The following is a 19,188-nucleotide window of genomic DNA, read 5'->3' on the forward strand; positions in this document are numbered from 1 at the left end:
ACTCGCTTATACGTCTTGTCTTAGCTGTCTTTGATCTATCAGTTACTCAGATTGGCATACGTACATGTGCGAAGTTTTATTTCTTCTTATTTTTTTAAATGTCATGGCAATGCTTACTTTGCTTCCCTACTTTGGTGTCGGTATCCTTCTTTATTTCTTTCTTTCTTTCTAGCCTCTATCGACTTTTCTCCAACACACTCCACAGGCGCGTCTGGAGAGGCACTGTGACGCGTGGATGTATTAATGCGATTGGCATTCTTAGCCTGCTAGCCTTACTACAGATTGCAAATAAAGGTATATTCAGCAATACCTTTTCAGCATTTGCTGTGCTTGAATGCTAATCGCATGAGTCATCGTTAGATGGGCTTTGCGGGAAAATTTTCAAGCATAAGAACTATACTGTTTAGCCTTCTGCAGTACATCATCTAAGGTCGCCATTTCCACCACTTAAATGTCATCGGCTGTCTATATTGGGCATCAAAATCTGTTTTGTATTCATTTACGTCTTTTAGTTAGGCTTAATAAACTTAAAAGACATATGTTATAAGCAAAATCTCCCATTATTTTCTCGTGGGACACGATCATAACAAAAATTCAGGCAAATATTCACTCATAACTCTAAAGTATTATGTGGAAACAAGAGATGCTTTGGACGAATGTACTACAGGGAGCAAGCAAGCGCTTAGTGTTTCTTTGTAGCATTGCTCGACGTTGTTCAGTACACACATTCTGGTTGATTTGAGGTATGCGTTATTTGAACATACGAATTATTTACAACAAACCTATGCGTTCTAACGCCATCCTCTGTAGCACGCAAAATTTCAGTGCCGGTGACCGAACTCGTTACCTAAATATGTAGAGTGAGTTATGCACACGTATTGTTTGCGATTTGATGCATCGAAGCAGAACGGCTGGAACATTATGGCGCCACCCCCAATAGACACTATATAAATAATATATCCTTGAAGAAGAAATAGCCAGTGTATTGGGTCCTCTATTGTTCCGGCTCTATGTCAATGACATTGTTGATGTTGTCAGGCCAAATGTCCACATACGACTATTTGCCGATGAGTGTGCTTTGTTTGATGAGATCACCAGTACTAGCTACCAAAATGACCTAGCTGAATGACAGCCTGAATAACATTTTTCATTGGAGCAAAAAATGGGAGAGGACCCACACGAAAAAAAAGTGTTTCACTCGCAAACGTAACTGTCCAGCTCTTAAAACCGACGTCTGCCTGAAGCCGCGAAGCAAGCGAACGAGGAAGGCGCCTAGGTGTAAAGAAAATCGCGCTCCGGGGAAAGTACGAAGGAGCGCGAGCGCGCGGCAAAGTAACGCCACCTAGAGGAAAGTGTAGATGACGTTGAGCGATGGCGGGAAGGACAAACGAAGCCAAGCGTTGCGGAGGACGAAGGTAGGCAGAGGCGCGCCGGGTTGACCTCCTCTGGCAGTTGCTACAAGTATTGTTTGCGATACAGACGTACCAGGATAAGATCGTCGTCCTCGCGCTCCGTACGCTGTGTGTGCGAGTGAAACGTGTGACCGTGAGCCGACCATGGCGGCTCGATCTCGCGTTCGCGGGGGAGGAAGCGAGCCGTATTACGTCGCGCGCATGACGCCAGGGAAGGGCAGAGAGGCAAGCCGTTGTACTTGGGCCGTGCGCGGTCGCACGGGCTTTATCTTGACAGCGACCTGCTTGGCGGGCACAGCCTAGGTGGGCCGATGGCTCGCACCTTTGCGTGCACTGTGTTCTCACCCTCCAGTTTGCGTTTAAGCACCACTTCGCTCGCCGCTGCTGCCGCGATTCCTCACGCTAGCGTTTTGACGGCGAGGGTCCTCGGTCATAGGGTGTGAAGTCCTCATGTTTGCCTGTGTGCGCTGACACCATGCTAGGTAATGGAGATAGTGAGCGAATGCTTACAACGGGGCGTTCTATTCCGGCGGCTGCTGCGTACGGCGCGGCCGTGCGAGCCTTGTCTTGAATACGATCTGCGATGCGGACAGTGTAGGCGTCCAGGCGCACTGAGGGCTGTTACGATCGGCCTGCGGGGGTGGCGTCCTTCGGAGAAGCGACCTTCGAACCCTTCCCGGCTGCTGCGACGAGTGGCTTTGGAAAGCCAACAGTGCGCCTTTTCGGAGAACTGGCGACGCCAGCAAAGTTAACCGACCATGCACTGCCTTCGGAGAACTGGAGACCACAGCAAAGTTAATCAGCGATGCGCCTCCTTCGGAGAGTCGACGGCACCAGCAAGTCTAGCCACGTTCGGCGGACCGAGTATTGTTACTTGATTCGCTGTCGCTTCATGGACTACTTGCAGAAAGAGAGCTGCTGGAAAAGGGTGTTTGCTCACGACGAGTAGTTCATCTATAATATTGAATTTTTGCATTTCTTCACAGAACATGTCTTCACAGTAACACGAGGACTTAAATAACACTTCAGTTTAGATTCTACAAGCACCACTTGCTTCTTTACCTGCTTCTCAAAATTAGGCGCTTTTTCACGTGTTTATGTTAAGTGGCGGTAATTAGGAGTAAAGCTAACGAAGGCTTACAGCTATTTGCAGAATACGGAAAGGAATGTACCAATATATATTTTCTTTTTCGTGCTGCAAGTTCAACTCACTTGAGAAATTTACTGGCGCTTGTTGCTTGAGGAATATACATGACGAATCTGTTTAACCTGACACAGGATGCTCGGCCCAAATGTTTTAGTGAAATATGCTTTTGGGACCGTAAGGCTGCAGCCAGAAAGACGCCGAAACGTCAATCATTAGTAGTATGGGACATATTGAATATCTCATAATTCCCCGGTGGAGGGTCAAAAATCAAGTGAAATATGTAAGGCCTACGTGTCTTCCTTATGAAGGTTTGCGAGGTTCTCTTTTATGTGCCGAAGTAGCGAATAGTTCTCCGTTTGTATAATTAAACAACGCTAGATCGAGACATGGTGAGGCAGAAGGTGCTTGAATTTTCCTTTTCTATGCAACCTAATCTGCGCTGTAGTACCTCGATAATACTTTATGTATTTCAATTGGCGCTGTAAAAAACTGCTTTATGGTTTCAATTCGAAGTTGTAGTGAACTGATGAGTTTCGCGAACGATGCGTGCCTCGCCATAACGGTACTTGGTTGCTACGGTTGCGTCAGGGGTGTGCCATATTGTCGATAAAGGCTATTGAGGGCCACCATGAAACATTTCACCGTTTGCACTTGATTGGCTCTCGATCTTAACCATGAAACCTTACTTCCAGGTGATTGCTGCTATGGTATTTGTGGATTAATTATGTAAATACTCTACATGACACGCCGTCGTGTTAGCAGCCATGAGCAATTCGTTTTATGGGAGCCTGTCTCAGAAAGCGGTGAAAGTAGCAGTAAACGTTTTCATAAGAAATGCGCGCCTAACTCTTTCTTTTACGCATTAATAAAGCGGCCACATTTCACTAGAAAAACTCACCAGAGTAATAATAATCATCATGACAGCTTCGCTGAGCAGTGTCTTTCTAACACCGATAACATGTTGAGGCCAATTACCAAGAATTTTCTTCCACGTAAAATGCAATGCCTCTCATAGCTAAATATTAAGGGAATGTTAAGTGTTTAGCGAAGCATCATACACAACTTCGCGTGTTGAATTCGCAGACATTCTTCTTAAGCAAAATTTATGGACAGACACGGCGCATATATGCATTGCAAAAGCAGTAGACCCCTTCAACGCTACATAGCTTGCGATATCCAAGCCGCAAATTTTCTCGACTCACGCGCTTTTGAAGAAGAATATGTGGTTCAGGCATGGCAGCACAAAGAAGCCGACACACCCTTCAATAAGTACTACTCGAGTCACTCATAACCTAAGCACACACGAAGGGAACGAGCGCGCGCGGCAGCCGAGCGATCCGCAGCGAGTGGCGTCCTGGCCGTTACGTCACTCGCGAGAGGGCGCCACCCCGAATTATCGCCGCTAATAGGTTAACCAAAATTTTGCCCGGTTGGTTCGACCTTGGCTAAGCTGGCTCCCTACACGTGAGAAATGGAAAATAAAGATAAGAAGGAAGAAGCAGAGTCAGCGTACGGCGCATAAGCAGATAAATGTTGAATCGCTTATGTATAGTCACGACTCACAAGTGCTCGTCTAGTTCTAGGGGCGCTATAACGTAAAGCCATTCCAAAATTTTCTATTCCAATTCTGCAACCAGCGCTCCGCGATTGGTCAAAAACTTTTTTTGGACCACCCCCACTTCGCCTGTCTGCCATGCGACGTCACGAAAACCGCGAAAGCTCCCAATCTGACATGACGTGCACACACTGATTATGCATGATTCTACTGAACAAAAGAAAAATAATTATTTCTTATTCCATGTCTCTACGCCATCAGCCCCCTGTTATTGGTCAAATGATTTCCAGGCTGCACCCACTTCCTTTTCCAGTCACTCGACGTCACAAAACTGTGAAAACTCATTCCGTCAAAGTGACGTGTACGCGTTAAAGATGCATTAATATGCCGAACAAAACAGTTTTTTTTTTCTTTTCTGAATAGCCGGAGGTTGCCCTGTTCCGAAAGTATATAAGCTGGCTGCCGCCGATCGCTGAGGCACTGGCTACTCACACCTGCCGGAAGCATGGGTCCATTTATTGGCGCTTCCAAAACTTTTTGTTGCCCCTTCTGTCGCCACGCTGTCGTTCGGCGAAAGGACTTTCCAACCTCAAGGCCATTCATGGCAGCGCGCTCATGTGATCAAATATGGCCGTGCATGCTGCAGCGCTGCAAAGCAAAGTGGGCTTCTCCACTCAAAGCCTCTTACTGCGGTGAAGCCTTCTTTGACGATCGCGTTTGAGGTGGTCGCTATGTGTGTGTGTGTGTGTGTGTGTGTGTGTGTGTGTGTGTGTGTGTGTGTGTGTGTGTGTGTGTGTGTGTGTGTGTGGAAGTTGTACACCATGCCAACTTCTAAGACTCGTCAGTCAAAAATGCTTTAACAACGAGGATGCACGTTTTTGCGTTGCCGAAACAACATTTGCTTAACTTCTGACAAAAGTTTTTCATTGCTAATGCATGAAGCCATTTCGCATCAAATTATGCTATCATCCTTGTGCTGTTTTTAAAAATGCTGATATTAAAAAAAAAGAATTCGTTTACAAATTGATGCATATATATATATATATATATATATATATATATATATATATATATATATATATATATATATATATATATATATATAATGTATGTTAATGGCCTAGCTTTTACATGACTTGGAAGCGCTAAAGACGGGGCCAAACAAAACCAAGACAGCGCACTACCGTGTGTCTTGTTTGCAGGCCAGACTTGTTGCAGTCCAAGTAACAGCGGAGATAACCGTTGTTTTGCAGCCAGATCTTCTAGTTGTGTGGTACGGCCACAACTAAGTACGGAATAGGTCGAGTACTATTGTGCAAGTCGCCTGTCACCCAATCGCCCTTTCGGCGTTGCGGGCGGGCTATATTATTCAGGATTTCAAAATACAAGAACGAAGTTTTGCGCTAGAACTTCGGTAGTATGATATGAAGCAAGTTTCACTTACTTTCAGTGACCTGCTGTCCGACTTGTTTGAAGAGATGTTTGGAAGTTTCGTGATCGTGATATTGTATTCACCACGCGACACATGTTTTTATTTGATTACACTCGGGAACTCATGATGCAGACAGCCCGAAGAAGTGCTGCTTCCTGTTTAGAAGCCTTCGTGAAAATTACGGCATCCGTTGTTCGCAGTAAAATAAGGGGGAGTAGTTCCGACAGACTTGAAAGCGTCCTGTATCCTGACACTTGTATATTCTGGGAACTGCCGAGACGTTTATTTAGCGTGGGCTCTGCGCAGCAATTAAGCAGCACGTGTTACGACACGGTAGAGGAGCCTCAGATAGCCTATAGGCTATTGACCACGGGCTCGACCACGGGCTCGTATTGACCACGTCCCCCTTCTGGTCTTGAGCGATCGGACAATGACGAGACGCGCTCCCTATGTCCAAAAGTTTCTGTAAACTTCATTCGTGACACCTTTTACGCGTCCCCCCCCTTTCCTCCATTCTTCGTCGTATCCATCACTTCTCTCCCATTCTTAAACTTCTTTTCCGTTAGTCACCGTCCCACTCTTCAACATTCACCTGCTTGCTAAATGGAGCGGCAGCCCCTAACATTCCTATATTTCTGTTTTGGCGAGGACTTCGAGGCCATTCACCTATCTGTCCTCCCACCTGTTTCTTGTGGCGGCTTCTTAGCTTCCCTGGCTCAGTACCCCCGTCCTTGATATATTTTGGCGTGCCCAAATCAGTGATCTGTAGGTCTTTCTTTCTTGTCCCGTTTTTTTGCGCTGCTTTCATTCTTAACAGCGTGTACAAGCTAGCCTAACAGCAAGCTCTTCTCAAGTTTAGTAACATAATGAAAGTCAGAGACAAGGAAAAGGAAAAAGAAAAAGAAGGGGGGGGGGGGTGTTTATTATGCGTTTCTTAGACATGCAAGTCGCAATATTTTCGAAATGCTTTTCTTCCGCGCAGTGTGGTCGACGATTCACTAGAAAGTACCAGAAATGAGAAGCTCTTCGACGATACGAAGGTCTGGCGGTGAGTAACAATGCCTCACTAGTTTTATGCACGCGCTCGTCCCATCTTTATCTGTGTATGAAATTTTTAGCGCTGATCCTCCTCAGCAGTTATGTTTAACGTGATCCGGAATGAGGTAGAGGCGCGCCATGAGTGGGGCCGCAATGGTTTGTGCGTGGGAGAGGGGATCGCCTACATGAATCCCCCCATCCCCCACCTTTTGGATCGCCACTATCCCTTGCCTTGCTTTCACATTCAAGCTTTCCCTTTCATCTATGTCGCTGCGGAGCCCACTTCCTGAAACTTTCTGTTCCGTGGGAAAAGGGGGGTAACGGAGGGGGGGAGGGGTGGGGGGGCCTTCCACTAACGCCGGTTCGAACCTCCCTGGCTACGCCAATGACAGTATGAATTCCGAATATTGTAGCTGTAGCCCTGATGCGGATTCCTAGTTGTGGCAAGTATCTTGTGAGCTTCCCCTTTCGGCTTTGTTCATAGAACCTTCTTACTCTCTTCCATTGATGTCATATGCGCAAATGCAATGGTGTACAAGCTAAAATGTCCATTCTCTCGCGGTGAGCCCTGTCAGGCCTCTTGAACTTTCTGTACGGAAATTTTCCGTGATGTAGTTACGCGCAAATGAACTGTTCAATTGTGCTGTTACAAGTGCCTCGCTATGGTCCGGAGCGTTGCTGGCGGAAAGCTACGTCATAAACTCGCGTATCTAGCTATTAATACACGCATAAGTTCGAGAAGGAAATTTTTAATTGGTTTTATGCGCTAGCAACCAAGCTGTTGTTTCTTTTTTTCGGAGCAAAAGTACAATCGTGAACAATAGAAGAGGGAACATGGAAATCGTCAATAAACAGCGATTACTCGCGCCGTGTGGATTCAAAACTAACCTTTTAATATGTAACAGTAGGTACCCTTCTTATTGAATATTTAGTCTCATTCAACACACTTACGCGGGCCATGCGTATTTAACCAGCACGCCCTCTTGAAAGCAATTTGGGTATTCGCTTTCACGATTGCTCTAGGGGGTACAGTTAATATTTTGAAAGGATAATCTTATCTGCAAATTAAAAAAAAAAAGCTCTATGGTTTACGTGACATAACCATCGATATGATAATGTGGCGCATGCCCATTGTGGGGGACTCCGGATTAATGCTGACCACCTGGGTTTCTTTAACATGCACCTAACCTAAGTACAGAAGCGTTTTTTTTTATATTTTGTTCTCGTCGAATTGCGACCGCCGCGGCGGGGATCGAGCCCGCGACCTAGAGCTAACTTCTCGTAAGTGTCCTTGTAAATGTCGCGCGGGTCTTCCTATACTCCACGTTGGTCGGCAGAGTCGATCGTCATCTGAGGAAGATCAAGTCATGTGTTGGTGCACACAGCGGGCTTTGCTATCAAAGTTGAAAAATGATAACAGGAAGAAGGGGGGAAAAATGGCGACCTGAGAGCAACTTCCGACAGCTACGTACATGATCGACATGCGCTCGCCGCGAACAGCAGTTAAGCTACATGCTCATTGTTCAGTTTAGTAACAATTATCTCACCTTGTGGCCGGTTTACGATCGACTGCCGCAGGCACCGCATCACGTACGGCGTGTCGAGAGTTAATTACAGTGCACTACGAATTTGCTTGCCTTAAAGAAGGCGAGTCCGTATATTTCCTTTCTCGCTGGCGATATATTACAATTACAGTGTACTAGATCATTATAACTTATAAAAAGGAACCTTCGACACCGCTTCGCCAACTAAGAACCGATTTACCAGTCCGTGTACTCTTCTGCGGGTGCCTTGATTCACGGGCAGTGAGGGAAAATTTTGCTCAGCCGTTGAGGAACTTTCTCCGAATTCTCATGCGTTAGTTAAAAACGGTCCTAATCGTGTCCGCCGCGGAAAGGGTGGTGAATGAACGTATACCACGCGCACGCGCAGCCAAGGGGTGTCGCCGAGTCCATTATTCTTTCATACTTGGCAAAGGCTCTGACACCGTTCTGCATACTTATATTGTGTGGCTTGGGTCACAAAACTCACGGTATCTCTTGTTTTGCGTAAAGGTCTGCTTTAGCAGTGGTCACACATAATAAATGTATTAGGGCCGATTTACGCTCGATCCGCCCATCGCCGCAAGCGGCACCGCACGCGTGCGGTCGCGCGAAAGGTTGCACGTATCAAACACTTGTGCACAAATTTCGCTTTACAATGTGTAAGGTATACACTGTGCACACAGTGTAAATGGTAATTTGAGCACCAGTGCTGGATACGTGCAATTTTTCGCGCGACCGCAAGCGTGCGCTGCGGCTTGCGGCGATGGGCGGATCGAGCGTAAATCGGCCCTTAGAAGCGAACGATTATGCGCGCCCTCGCACTGGTGGAGAGGATAGCTGCGTCTACATATGGCAGATACGTGCGGAAAGGAGCGAAAAAGCGATCGGCCGAACCGTTTCGCCTCAATGCACCATTCATCATACCAAAGCGCCTCGGCGCTCTCAACATTGTGTTCGAGAAGCCACGTCGTTTTTCGCAATGGGCTATCATGGAAAAATAGTTGCACGCATCTGTTGTCAAGTGGCGCCACCTCGAAGCGATTAATTAAACTGCAGAACGGCCTTGCTCGTGCTTCCTTCTACCGCATTCGAGCTTCAGTACGGCCGTAGCAAGAGCCTGTGGCGTACCCACGGGTAGCACGTCGGGCACGTGCAGCCAGAGCCCCACCCCCCGCGCACACATTTCTGCGTAATTCTCTTCCTCCCTTCCCGTTTCCGGTCGAGCGCATGCCCCCCCTCCCACCCTTCACAAAAAAATGGAAAAAAATAAAATAAAAAATAAATAAATATGGCAACGTCACTGCCAAGAGCGGTCGCGCAGTATGCAAGGAAGTGCTACATCCAACATTAATAAAGATGAATCCTGTGCTGCCACCGAAACTCCTTCAGCCGCATTGTTTTTTTTTTAGCCTGAAGCTGCATGACCCTAGTTTTGTAATAGACCCCTCCAGTATTATTACGATAGCCGCCACTTATATGAAATTTGACCTAACAAAAATTGTAAACGATCCTATCACGAAGATATTTTTTTTTTCGGAATGTGCTATTGTTGACAAATAACAGGTTTCATAAGTATACTACATTACTGACAACTACAAATATGGAAATTAAATAGTGCTTACATTATTTGAGCTCAAATTGTCATTTTTATTAAGGCATCAATCGAGTGGTTACCAAGTCACAGCTGCACCATGCTCTCATGGGAATTCCAAGATGATGACCTTGAATGGGCAATTCTGCTTTATTGGTTATAATGTCCTTTTCTTCTGCCAGCGTCTTCTGCCAGCAACAAGATCATGTGAACTTAGGTGCTGAATGTATGTGGCAATATAGGAGACACTATTTATGGTGTGAGCACATCATGTCATGAGCAAAACATTTTTAGAAGTGTTGTTCAAGAGCAGAACATAAGTAGTTGGGTTAGTTGGTGAACAGTCTTAGAATAAGTCTATGCAAAGCAAACAAACAACTCTTACATACAAAACACACAGGATGAGTACTATCCTCGGTTGCATCCCGTATCTTTGTATATGAGATGTTCGTTCACTAGCCACCAAAATTGTCATTCAAGGGATGTGTATCATACTATCCAGTCGGTTACAGCACTTTTCACCCAGGTGCATGAGCAATCCTCTCTGGAAAGTTGCATGTCGATATGAAGTGCACGAGCTGTCGGTGTCTCCAGTGCTTTTAAGCAGATGCTCAAGTAAGCTTCACAACTGTCCAGGAGGCACTTAACTCTTTATTGACTAATGTTCCTTAAAATCAACATACCAGAAAGATGTCCTTTTCTTGCCGAGCTTCAGTGCGGCGCACAAACATTCTGGCTAAATGTTTATTCCTCCTCCTCTGGCTAAATGCTTTCGGCCAATCATGAATGACAATCAGCAAGCATAATTTACTGTTTTAGAGCAGGAACACACAACAAAGAGGAATAAGTTTGGCACAGCATTGCTTTCTTCTGAAAGCACATGTACGAGCAGATAGACTGATGCAAGATCTCTGGCTGCACTGGTGTCTCTCAGGTGACGTAAAGCATATGTAATGTACACCTGTGGTTCACACGAGATGATAGCCATCTGCAAGCAACTCCAAACGAAACTATAGGTGGCTTGGGGTGAAGCTCACTTCCAGTTTTCTGCCTGGCGTTTCCCACCTATTGCCGAAAAGGCTTCTTTCCTTTGATTTTGCTTATTCTTAGTGTGTTTTGCATGCTTAAGCTAGAAAATAAGCATATTTTTCAGGTACTTATATGTTCCATCATTAAAGAGTCAAGCATTGCACAGGCAGCTCTCGTTGAAAAGGTCTACAAGCTTGATAAGGAGGTTGTGCTGTTAGGTATCTCTCACTGTGCATTGACTTTGTCATTTGACATGGAATACGAGCATCACTGAAAAGCAATGGGCAGGCTACAAGATGCCAGTACAAAATATATGGCCTTTTTTAAAGCATGCACCTATGAACATGACTGAATCAATGGGAAGCAGGTATGCAAACTTTATTAGACCACTGTAGGCCTTCGCATATTGCATTCACTGGAGTTCACATTGGTACAGGAACAGCAACAAACACTAAAATGTGTTCAATATATGGCACAAGATAGATGTGTCAATCAACTGCCACAGATGAAATTTATTTATATACTAAATCTGTTCCTCTTCCACTGACATTTGAACAAGGAGACACATGGCTGTACAGATGAAGAACACATAAATAATGTGATAGTTTAATAGAGTTGGTCAGCATTAATGTGCTGCAAGCGATGTAGGAGTGAGGGAACAGGTGACAAACTCTGCGTGACTGTCATATTTGCTATAGCACAACACCTCTCGTATGTAATGGGCTGTCTATTTTAGAATACTAGTATTTGTTCATGGAGAGTTGAGACTTCGATTTATCACCTAGGAGGTGAAATTCAAAGCTTCCACACTGCATTCTAGACAAGGTTGACAGACCCTGGATAGAATGTAGGGTTGCACATATATATTCTGTTGTTTCTATGTACAGGGGTGCTTTCTAGAGCAAGAAATGCTAGAGAGAAAAGAAAGCAACTATGATACACACAACATGATAAATACTACACAGAGGCAGAAGACAAACTGTACAATGTTCTGACATGACTTCAGCAAATATATATATATATAAATGTATTGCTTACTTATTCTGTGCAAATGTTTCAAGAGAACATAGTGTGCATGCTTGAAGCGACTGAACATTGTCCATTATTGCACATTTATGCATGCCTGGACAAACATATTGCTATACTATTGAGGATTATGGCTTCCAGTCATGGAAATGCTGTCACATGAAAAGTCTGGCAGAAAAAGGAGCGACGATGTAGGTACACTGATCGAATACCAAAGGCAGGGTTTGAAGCAGTTTCTGTGAAAAGAAATCCAGGATTTTTAAGGATTTCCAAGGTTCCAACAAAGCACCTTCTTGAACAACACTACATTCAACAAGTAAAATCGTTTTATCAAATCCACAACAAGGGAAAAAAAATGAAAAGAAAAAGGGAAGAAGTACTATACATGATAACAGTTTAGTGAGCAAACCAGCAATGCACACCACAATGCCTAAACAGATTAATGGACTGGGCTTCTGAATTGCACTAACAAGAAAAGATCCACTAAGCTTAGCTGAAGATCAAATTTCAGTATTCTTAAGCACTTTGTGAAATTGAAGTGTTCAAGACTTTAAAAATGGAACTTGGGCTGCTATAAACCCTGTCAAGGACATTTTTTTTACTGTGCAGAGTTCCTTGCCAAAAATCATAATCTCATCGTAAAGTAGTACCAAGGGCAACAATACATGTTTGAAACAACCAAAAACCTTAATTTGTTCCCAGATTTACTTTTGGAGTGCTGTAACAGATTTATTCCTTCTTCACTTCTGCCTAACTGGACCCACTACCGTAGTCTGGCATCTTTGCTTCGTCCAGTGCACAGAGTGCAGCTGTCGATTCTAGGTGACAAGAGGCAGTGGAGTATTACTGCAAGTTCTTTGTATGACACCAGAACAAGCCTTCTCAACGTAAGCAACACGAGTGAGACGGTTTAAAAGCTGACAGGCTATGCCAATGCTTATTAAAATCTGGGTCGCACAACAAATGCGGCCTACATAAAAATGCCATAACATCAAAGGAAACACTATACTTATCTAGAAGATGTTGAGTGAAAAAACAATCTTTGAAATGCTAGGTTTCTGGGCATTAGCAGACAAATGTCAGCTATTAGCCAGGCTTTTCTGTAGCCAGTAACAAAATTTTTACATGCGTCTACATAGCTTCAGATCATCTCATGCGAGTGCACAGGACGCTTAAATAATAGACATTTCATGCACTTAACTTGCCACAATCAATACCTCACAACAGATGCACTCTGTGCAAAACAATAAACGAAAACAAAAAGAAGTACAGATGCAAGTACATTGCCCCAAATAATCCCTTTGGTCACTGCATACACAAGCACACATAAATAGGCAACAGCACAAGCCTCCACAAGCAAAATAGTGCGATTCCAAGACTCCAGAGAACGCAATACATAGTGCAGCTCAACATGGCTTAGTTTGTTCACACAGGTCGGGGGAAGTGAAGGCAGTCTCCGGCCGATGACGACGATCGCACACAGTCTGTAAAAAGTCAGCATCACAGATACACGCTTTCTTTTTTTTTTCACAATGCCTACAGACGCACACATTTTGGCGGTAGTGCTGCTCGTAGAAGTACTTGAGTAGTGCTAGCTGCTCGCTCAGTGCTGGTTTTACAAGAAGCTCACTCCTCAATCAGCCAACCAAGCTGGTGCCATGTGTTTCACTGCAGACCCTTGGCAAGGTACGAAAAGAGTTGTCCCGAGAAATGACACAGTGTGCTTCATTCTTGGTGTTTCTTGGAGGCAAGAGGTTCATCAGATGTCTCTCCCTGCAGAAGCAAAGTGTCCCACTCTAAGAACAGCTAATAGATGTGACAAGAAAGTGACAAGAATGCAAAAAGGAGCCATAGGTATTTCAGCTGGTCACAGGCCTTTCCTGCACATCCCAAGTCTCCTGCCAAGCTGCTAGCGAAATGCCAGGCCAGCAACTGCACATGCAGTGGTATTGATAGACTGATGAATTGATCGTTTCATGGGGTTTAAGCCTCAAGGCAAATCTGGGGTTATTACAGATGCCGTAGCTGAAGGCTTCAAGTTAATTTTGAGCACTTAGGGTTCTTTAATGTAGGCCTAAATCCAAGTACCCGAGCATTTCTGCGCATCACCCCTATCAAATTGTGGCCGTGGCAGCTGGGCAACAAACCTGTCATCTCTCGCTTAGCTGCAGAACACAATAACAATTGAGCCACCATAGCGCCTGCATTCATTATTTGACGTAGGTACTAGCGCAAGTGCCAGTATCCTTGTATATTCATCTTGATACACAACTATATTGCTAACGATGAACTCTACAGTAATATAAAAGGCAGAAATGTATATAAAGTGACAGAAGTAAAGCAGACTGACACAGCTCTTCTGAAATTAAACTCTGACCGCAATGATAATGGCAGCTATCCTACTGTAGCCAAATGTATTTAATTGCTGGAGCACCTTTTGCGGTGACTGTAACCATAGTTGCAAATTACATAAAAATGTGCAATACTGATTATTTCAGAAATTTTTGCAAAGTCCAAAGTAAAAAATGGACTTTTATACAAGGAACTTGCATTTATTACTGGTAAACTGCATAGGTGAGATGCTCCAGAATGGTGTACAAAGTAACAACACTAAAATATCAAATCTAGGTTCTCTGCACTGTATGGCCAACTATAATAAATTAAGTGTTATCATTTCCATGAAAGCACATTTAAGTCGTTTAGTAGCACCCATAAGTGCCAGAATTCTTGAATTCATGAATGTAAGCAAATATAAGAAAGAAAATGACACGCTGCATTCTTGGCATGTCAAGTTTCAGCTTTGCTTTCAGAGCTGATGTACAGTTCTATGCCCTGTTCTCTATGTGACCAACTTCAATACTTGATGCCTCGGAGAAGCATCAGCAGGAAAACTAAATATGGTCAGTGCGACACTAGGAATTAAATTTCACTTCATGTGTGTTACAATTACAAAATGTGAACAAAAATGAAACCACTCAAGTGATTTTGTCAAGAACAGGAAGCCAACTAGCTCAGCTCACTCTTGTAGGCATTTCCCAGACCTTTGCAGACGTTTTTGTTCTGTCTAAAAATTTAAGCAAGCCCAGTGTCCTTACCAGTGCAAGCAGCCGCCCAATGTTCCCGACTGTAATGCCTCCCGAGAAGAACACACAAGGAAGCCAGGATCTTACGAAAGCCAGGTCTTTCTCAGAACACCTTAAAAAAATGAATAGAGGAAAAAACACACAAACAATATTTCAACCTTGATAGCACCTTTTATAATTTCACTAAGCGAATTGTAGTACTTTTTTTTGCACTTTGATCGTAGTGGCCAAAATATGATAAGTGCTGCGTGTTTATGCAACCGCATGTTGTGACAACAGTGGCCCTAAAGGTAATTTGAGCAAGCTAACTTCGTTCACTGCCCGACTGGGCAACCAGCTGACCATGCCTTGTCAACCGCATAGACTGTGGTCGTCGGATGAAACATGCAGCCTGATCGAAAGCCGGCTTGCCACTTCCAGGCAGTTGCCCATTCAGGCAATGAGCAAAGTTAGTTCCTTAAAACCACTTTTGGGACCTAATCATATTTGCTCATAATTGCGCAACACTTTTCACTATTTCACATGCCACGAGTAAAGCGTGCAAAAAATTACGCCGGACATCGTGCTGTGAAAACAGCTGAATGGGATATTTTAGGATGCAATAACAGCTTTCCATGAAAGCTGTTTCCAACATCAGCACGATCTTCCCAATCAGTAGCACCAGTAATGTGAACCCTATAACCTTCAGAACAGCTGCATTATTTGCTTAGTGCTTTATTTTTTATCTGTTGGCACTTCCAGCAGGATAAAATTATTGAATAAATTAAAATAATTGAATAATAATTATTTTCCTGTGCTTAGACATGTTCCACTTACAACTGTCTCTGTCGGAATGTTGTAAATATTGAAAATGTTGCGCTGCTGTACACTGGTGTCACCTAGTAACACTGTCACACAGCAATCTTCCAGTCACAGTGCCAGAAGTCATCATATTTTTACACCACCAAACACTAATGCATGCATTCTCCCTTCTCTTCAGAATTTTCTCTGTGTGGCACTACCTATGGCAAGTTTGGCTGGTCACTGTCGAACACTCTTAAAACAGTGTAGACATGTTCAGATGGTCAAAATTGAGTGCTACAAGTATGTTCAAATGGTTCTTTCAAAGCACTCCGAATGACTTCTAAGTGAGAATGCAAGCAAGATGTAGACGAGAGAGGGTCATGCAACACCAGCAGCCGCACCTGGCAAGGTGGCGTGAACCACCCCGGTCACACCAAGGGCTGACCAGTGGCACAGCCAGACTGGAGTACGCGCATGGCACACATATGTATTTCAATCCACTCATGCCAGCAGTTTGTTGTGGCATTGTTTTGACGGATTTGACACTGTGAGCTGCTTATGTAGTGCAAAGGTGGCATGGTGTCATTGTATCATGTCAAAACGAAGCCAGGGCTATGATTTGTGGTAATGCTTTTTCCCAATGCTAATGCATTTTGGCACTTTTTGTATTCGTGAGGGGTCAAGTGACAATCCGCCCTGGGTAGAACGTCAAACACAGCCATCCATGAATGTGAAATATGCCAAAAGGCATTAGCATTGAAAAAGGCATCGCTACAAAATATTGGCCCAGCTGTTGACAGCAGGGGATCTCTGGACTGCCGCTATGCCTCGGAGTTCATGTCAAGAGAAGCAGCTCCAATGACGACCGTCATGCTTATGCTAGCAAGTTTGTCAAAGGGATTTCGCTGTGCACCGATGCATCAAAGCTCGATGTTGCCACTCGTTAAAGCCTGGTTTGAATGTTCACAGTGGTGCCACAGGTGCACATTTCTTCAACATTGAAATGAGTAAAGCATTTGGCGGGGGAGTCGTGCCTCTCGCTTCGATTGCATACACCCTATGCATATAACCCAGTTACCAACTAAACACACTTCTAGTTTTCTGCATGCTGGCAGGCACAAATGCCATGTTTATTCATCTATCTGTCTACTCCTGCTCTGTAGTATAGAGCATGCAAGGAACACCAAAAAAAGCTTACCTTCCAATCCTGTAGTACACAAGAAAGTGGGCCACCAAGGTGGCCACAAGTGCTGTGAGGATGCTGAGGCCAAAGCCACCTTGTGTGCGATCGCACAGCCACCAGAGGCTCACTGACAGCAGCACCAGAGACAATGCAGGTTGCCAGTCACTCTGCAGCTCAATTTTCTGTGGACAGCTCAGTCAAGGACGAATGGCTGCGGCTCGAGGATTGGCTCAGCAACAATACTTATTTACTAAGTTGCAAGCTAAAAAGCTGTGCTCGTACATAACTGTTTTCAGCCACTGCATTTCACCAGCCTTTAAATATTTTTTTCTGTATGAATGCCTCAGTTAGCACTAGTTGTGGCTTCCATAGTATACATCAAATATCCTATAAAAGCTTGTTTTAAACCCATTTATTTGGCCACAACATTAACTGCAGCCAAGAAGCACAATTACAGTGGACAACCATATTGCAGCTGCTGGTGGGCTAGTTCAAAGAGCTGGCATGCCCTAGGAGGAGTCTTCTTTACCACATCTGTACTAATTCCTGTGACAATATTAAAGTGCAGTGATGCTTCATAGCAGCAAGGGGCAATGACATAGTATGTTTTTCGGCTCATTTACACAATACACTCATTTATGCAAAAATAATCAGTGGCAGGTGTACCAGCCAACAAATCATTGTCCACTGCATTTTTGCACATGACGAAAATTATACCACCAAGAATGGCTATTCTGAAATAAGGCCACTGGTGGTTCACATCAACTGAAAAAGGTTTTTGTAAAACTTGCCAAGAAGTCTGCCAGCTGGTGTATAAAAAAAAATAGTTTTGCTCATTACAATGTGCCAATTAAATTAAAGCATAGCTTGACCTCAATGGCAATAGGAGTGATTTGAATATTAGCTTTGTTTCTGTGAAGATTCCACCTGATCAATAGGTAAAGTTACGATGTGTCAAGGTATCGCACTTGTCCCAACTTAGCTGTTGGCAATGACGGACTACTAAATCATGAACTTCGGTAGCTATATATGCCATTTACTAAGGCTTGCCAAGATTTATGCAGATAAGAGCACATGCTGCACAGCTGAACACTGCTAACAAGCTAACAATATATCCCAGTCAAATGGCAAGCAAACGCATGCACAAACATTTTTTTAAGGATACAGCACTGGCTTGATTGATCCCCACGAATAGCGCGACGCACTTCATGACATCAGACCAGTGGTGGGGAATAGTTTCCTCGCCGAGCTTGTGGTCCAGGCATGGATACAGCAAGCCCACTGAGACTGGAAGCAGAGTTCATAACACGTAAAAGTCTGTTAACACTGCAAAGTTTCTGAGCTCATATAACAGGCGCTGTAATACGCGCAGGCACAAAATAGCGGGCGCGCAAATTGAAATCAAGTGGTCACAGTTGTGCATATTCTTTGCTAAAGCTCTCCAAGCGAGGCAATTTCGAACAAGATTGGAATAGGAGGTTGCTCGTAGAATACGCAATTACTGGGTCATCTGTGCACCAAGAATAGAAAAAACTATTTTTGCCACCATTTATTTGCGGTAACGCATACGCGCAGGATGTGATCGTAATAATAATCAGTCCAAATAGTTGACTACATATTGCGCTGCCGATATAGGTAACTAGGTTAAGCAACGCAGGGCCTACGAATTAAATAATAAAAATAAAACGGGAGGATTGGCTCACCAGCAGCTGTGCCACATATGGCGGGGACCCACCACGGCGAAGACATGAACACAGACCCGATGAGATTGCGCTCGAACGCCGAGAGGCGGTACTGTATTTGAAAGAAGTCCAACATCATGCTGAAGAAAACCCCGACGCAGAAGAGAAACGAAACCCTCCACAGGAGACTTCTCGTAGCCGTCATCGTTGCTCGAAGAACGTTCGCAGCTAGCCGTTCACACACCACCAAGACAGAGACGCTCCTGCGCGCTTCCAACGATATGTGGCATCCCACTGCTGCGCGAGACAAGTCCTTCGGAGCCGGATCTCGGCGACGTAACAGATCTGAGCGTTCACCTCTGTCGAGTGGCGCGATTGACAAGTCACACGCCTGACAATGGGTCAGCAGGCTGCCGAGTCCCGACGCGCGAGATGCACCGAGCGTTCAGAGGCCGCGCGGATGATGCCCCTTCGTCGTCGGCCGCGGGTTCGTAGTATATCAGTTACCTTTGGCCGGGAAACTCCGCACGCGCGATCTCGGGTGCAACTCTACGTCGTCTTTATCGCGCAGGCGACGCTTCGATGAGCACGTTTCTCAGGCCGTATCATTGTTTATGTTTCACTTTTACCCTCTGGTGACGAAGGGAACGCAAAAACAGACGATAGACTGCGCCCAATCAGCG

General features: G+C 44.6%; 1 protein-coding gene across 1 annotated transcript; it reads right to left on the minus strand.

Moving 5' to 3' along the window:
• Positions 1–11,109: 11,109 nt before the first annotated feature.
• LOC135898535 (insulin-induced gene 1 protein-like) lies at positions 11,110–19,119 on the minus strand. Its single transcript, XM_065427579.2, has 5 exons — positions 18,527–19,119; positions 17,989–18,110; positions 16,839–17,005; positions 14,870–14,969; positions 11,110–13,547 (listed from the first exon to the last, which is right to left on the minus strand). The coding sequence occupies exons 1-5, from the start codon at positions 18,708–18,710 to the stop codon at positions 13,500–13,502; spliced, it is 621 nt and encodes a 206-aa protein (XP_065283651.2). The 5' UTR covers positions 18,711–19,119; the 3' UTR covers positions 11,110–13,499.
• Between the last annotated feature and the right edge of the window lie 69 nt (positions 19,120–19,188).

The sequence above is a fragment of the Dermacentor albipictus genome, chromosome 1 (genome assembly GCF_038994185.2).
Source record: "Dermacentor albipictus isolate Rhodes 1998 colony chromosome 1, USDA_Dalb.pri_finalv2, whole genome shotgun sequence".
Taxonomy (NCBI): domain Eukaryota; kingdom Metazoa; phylum Arthropoda; class Arachnida; order Ixodida; family Ixodidae; genus Dermacentor; species Dermacentor albipictus.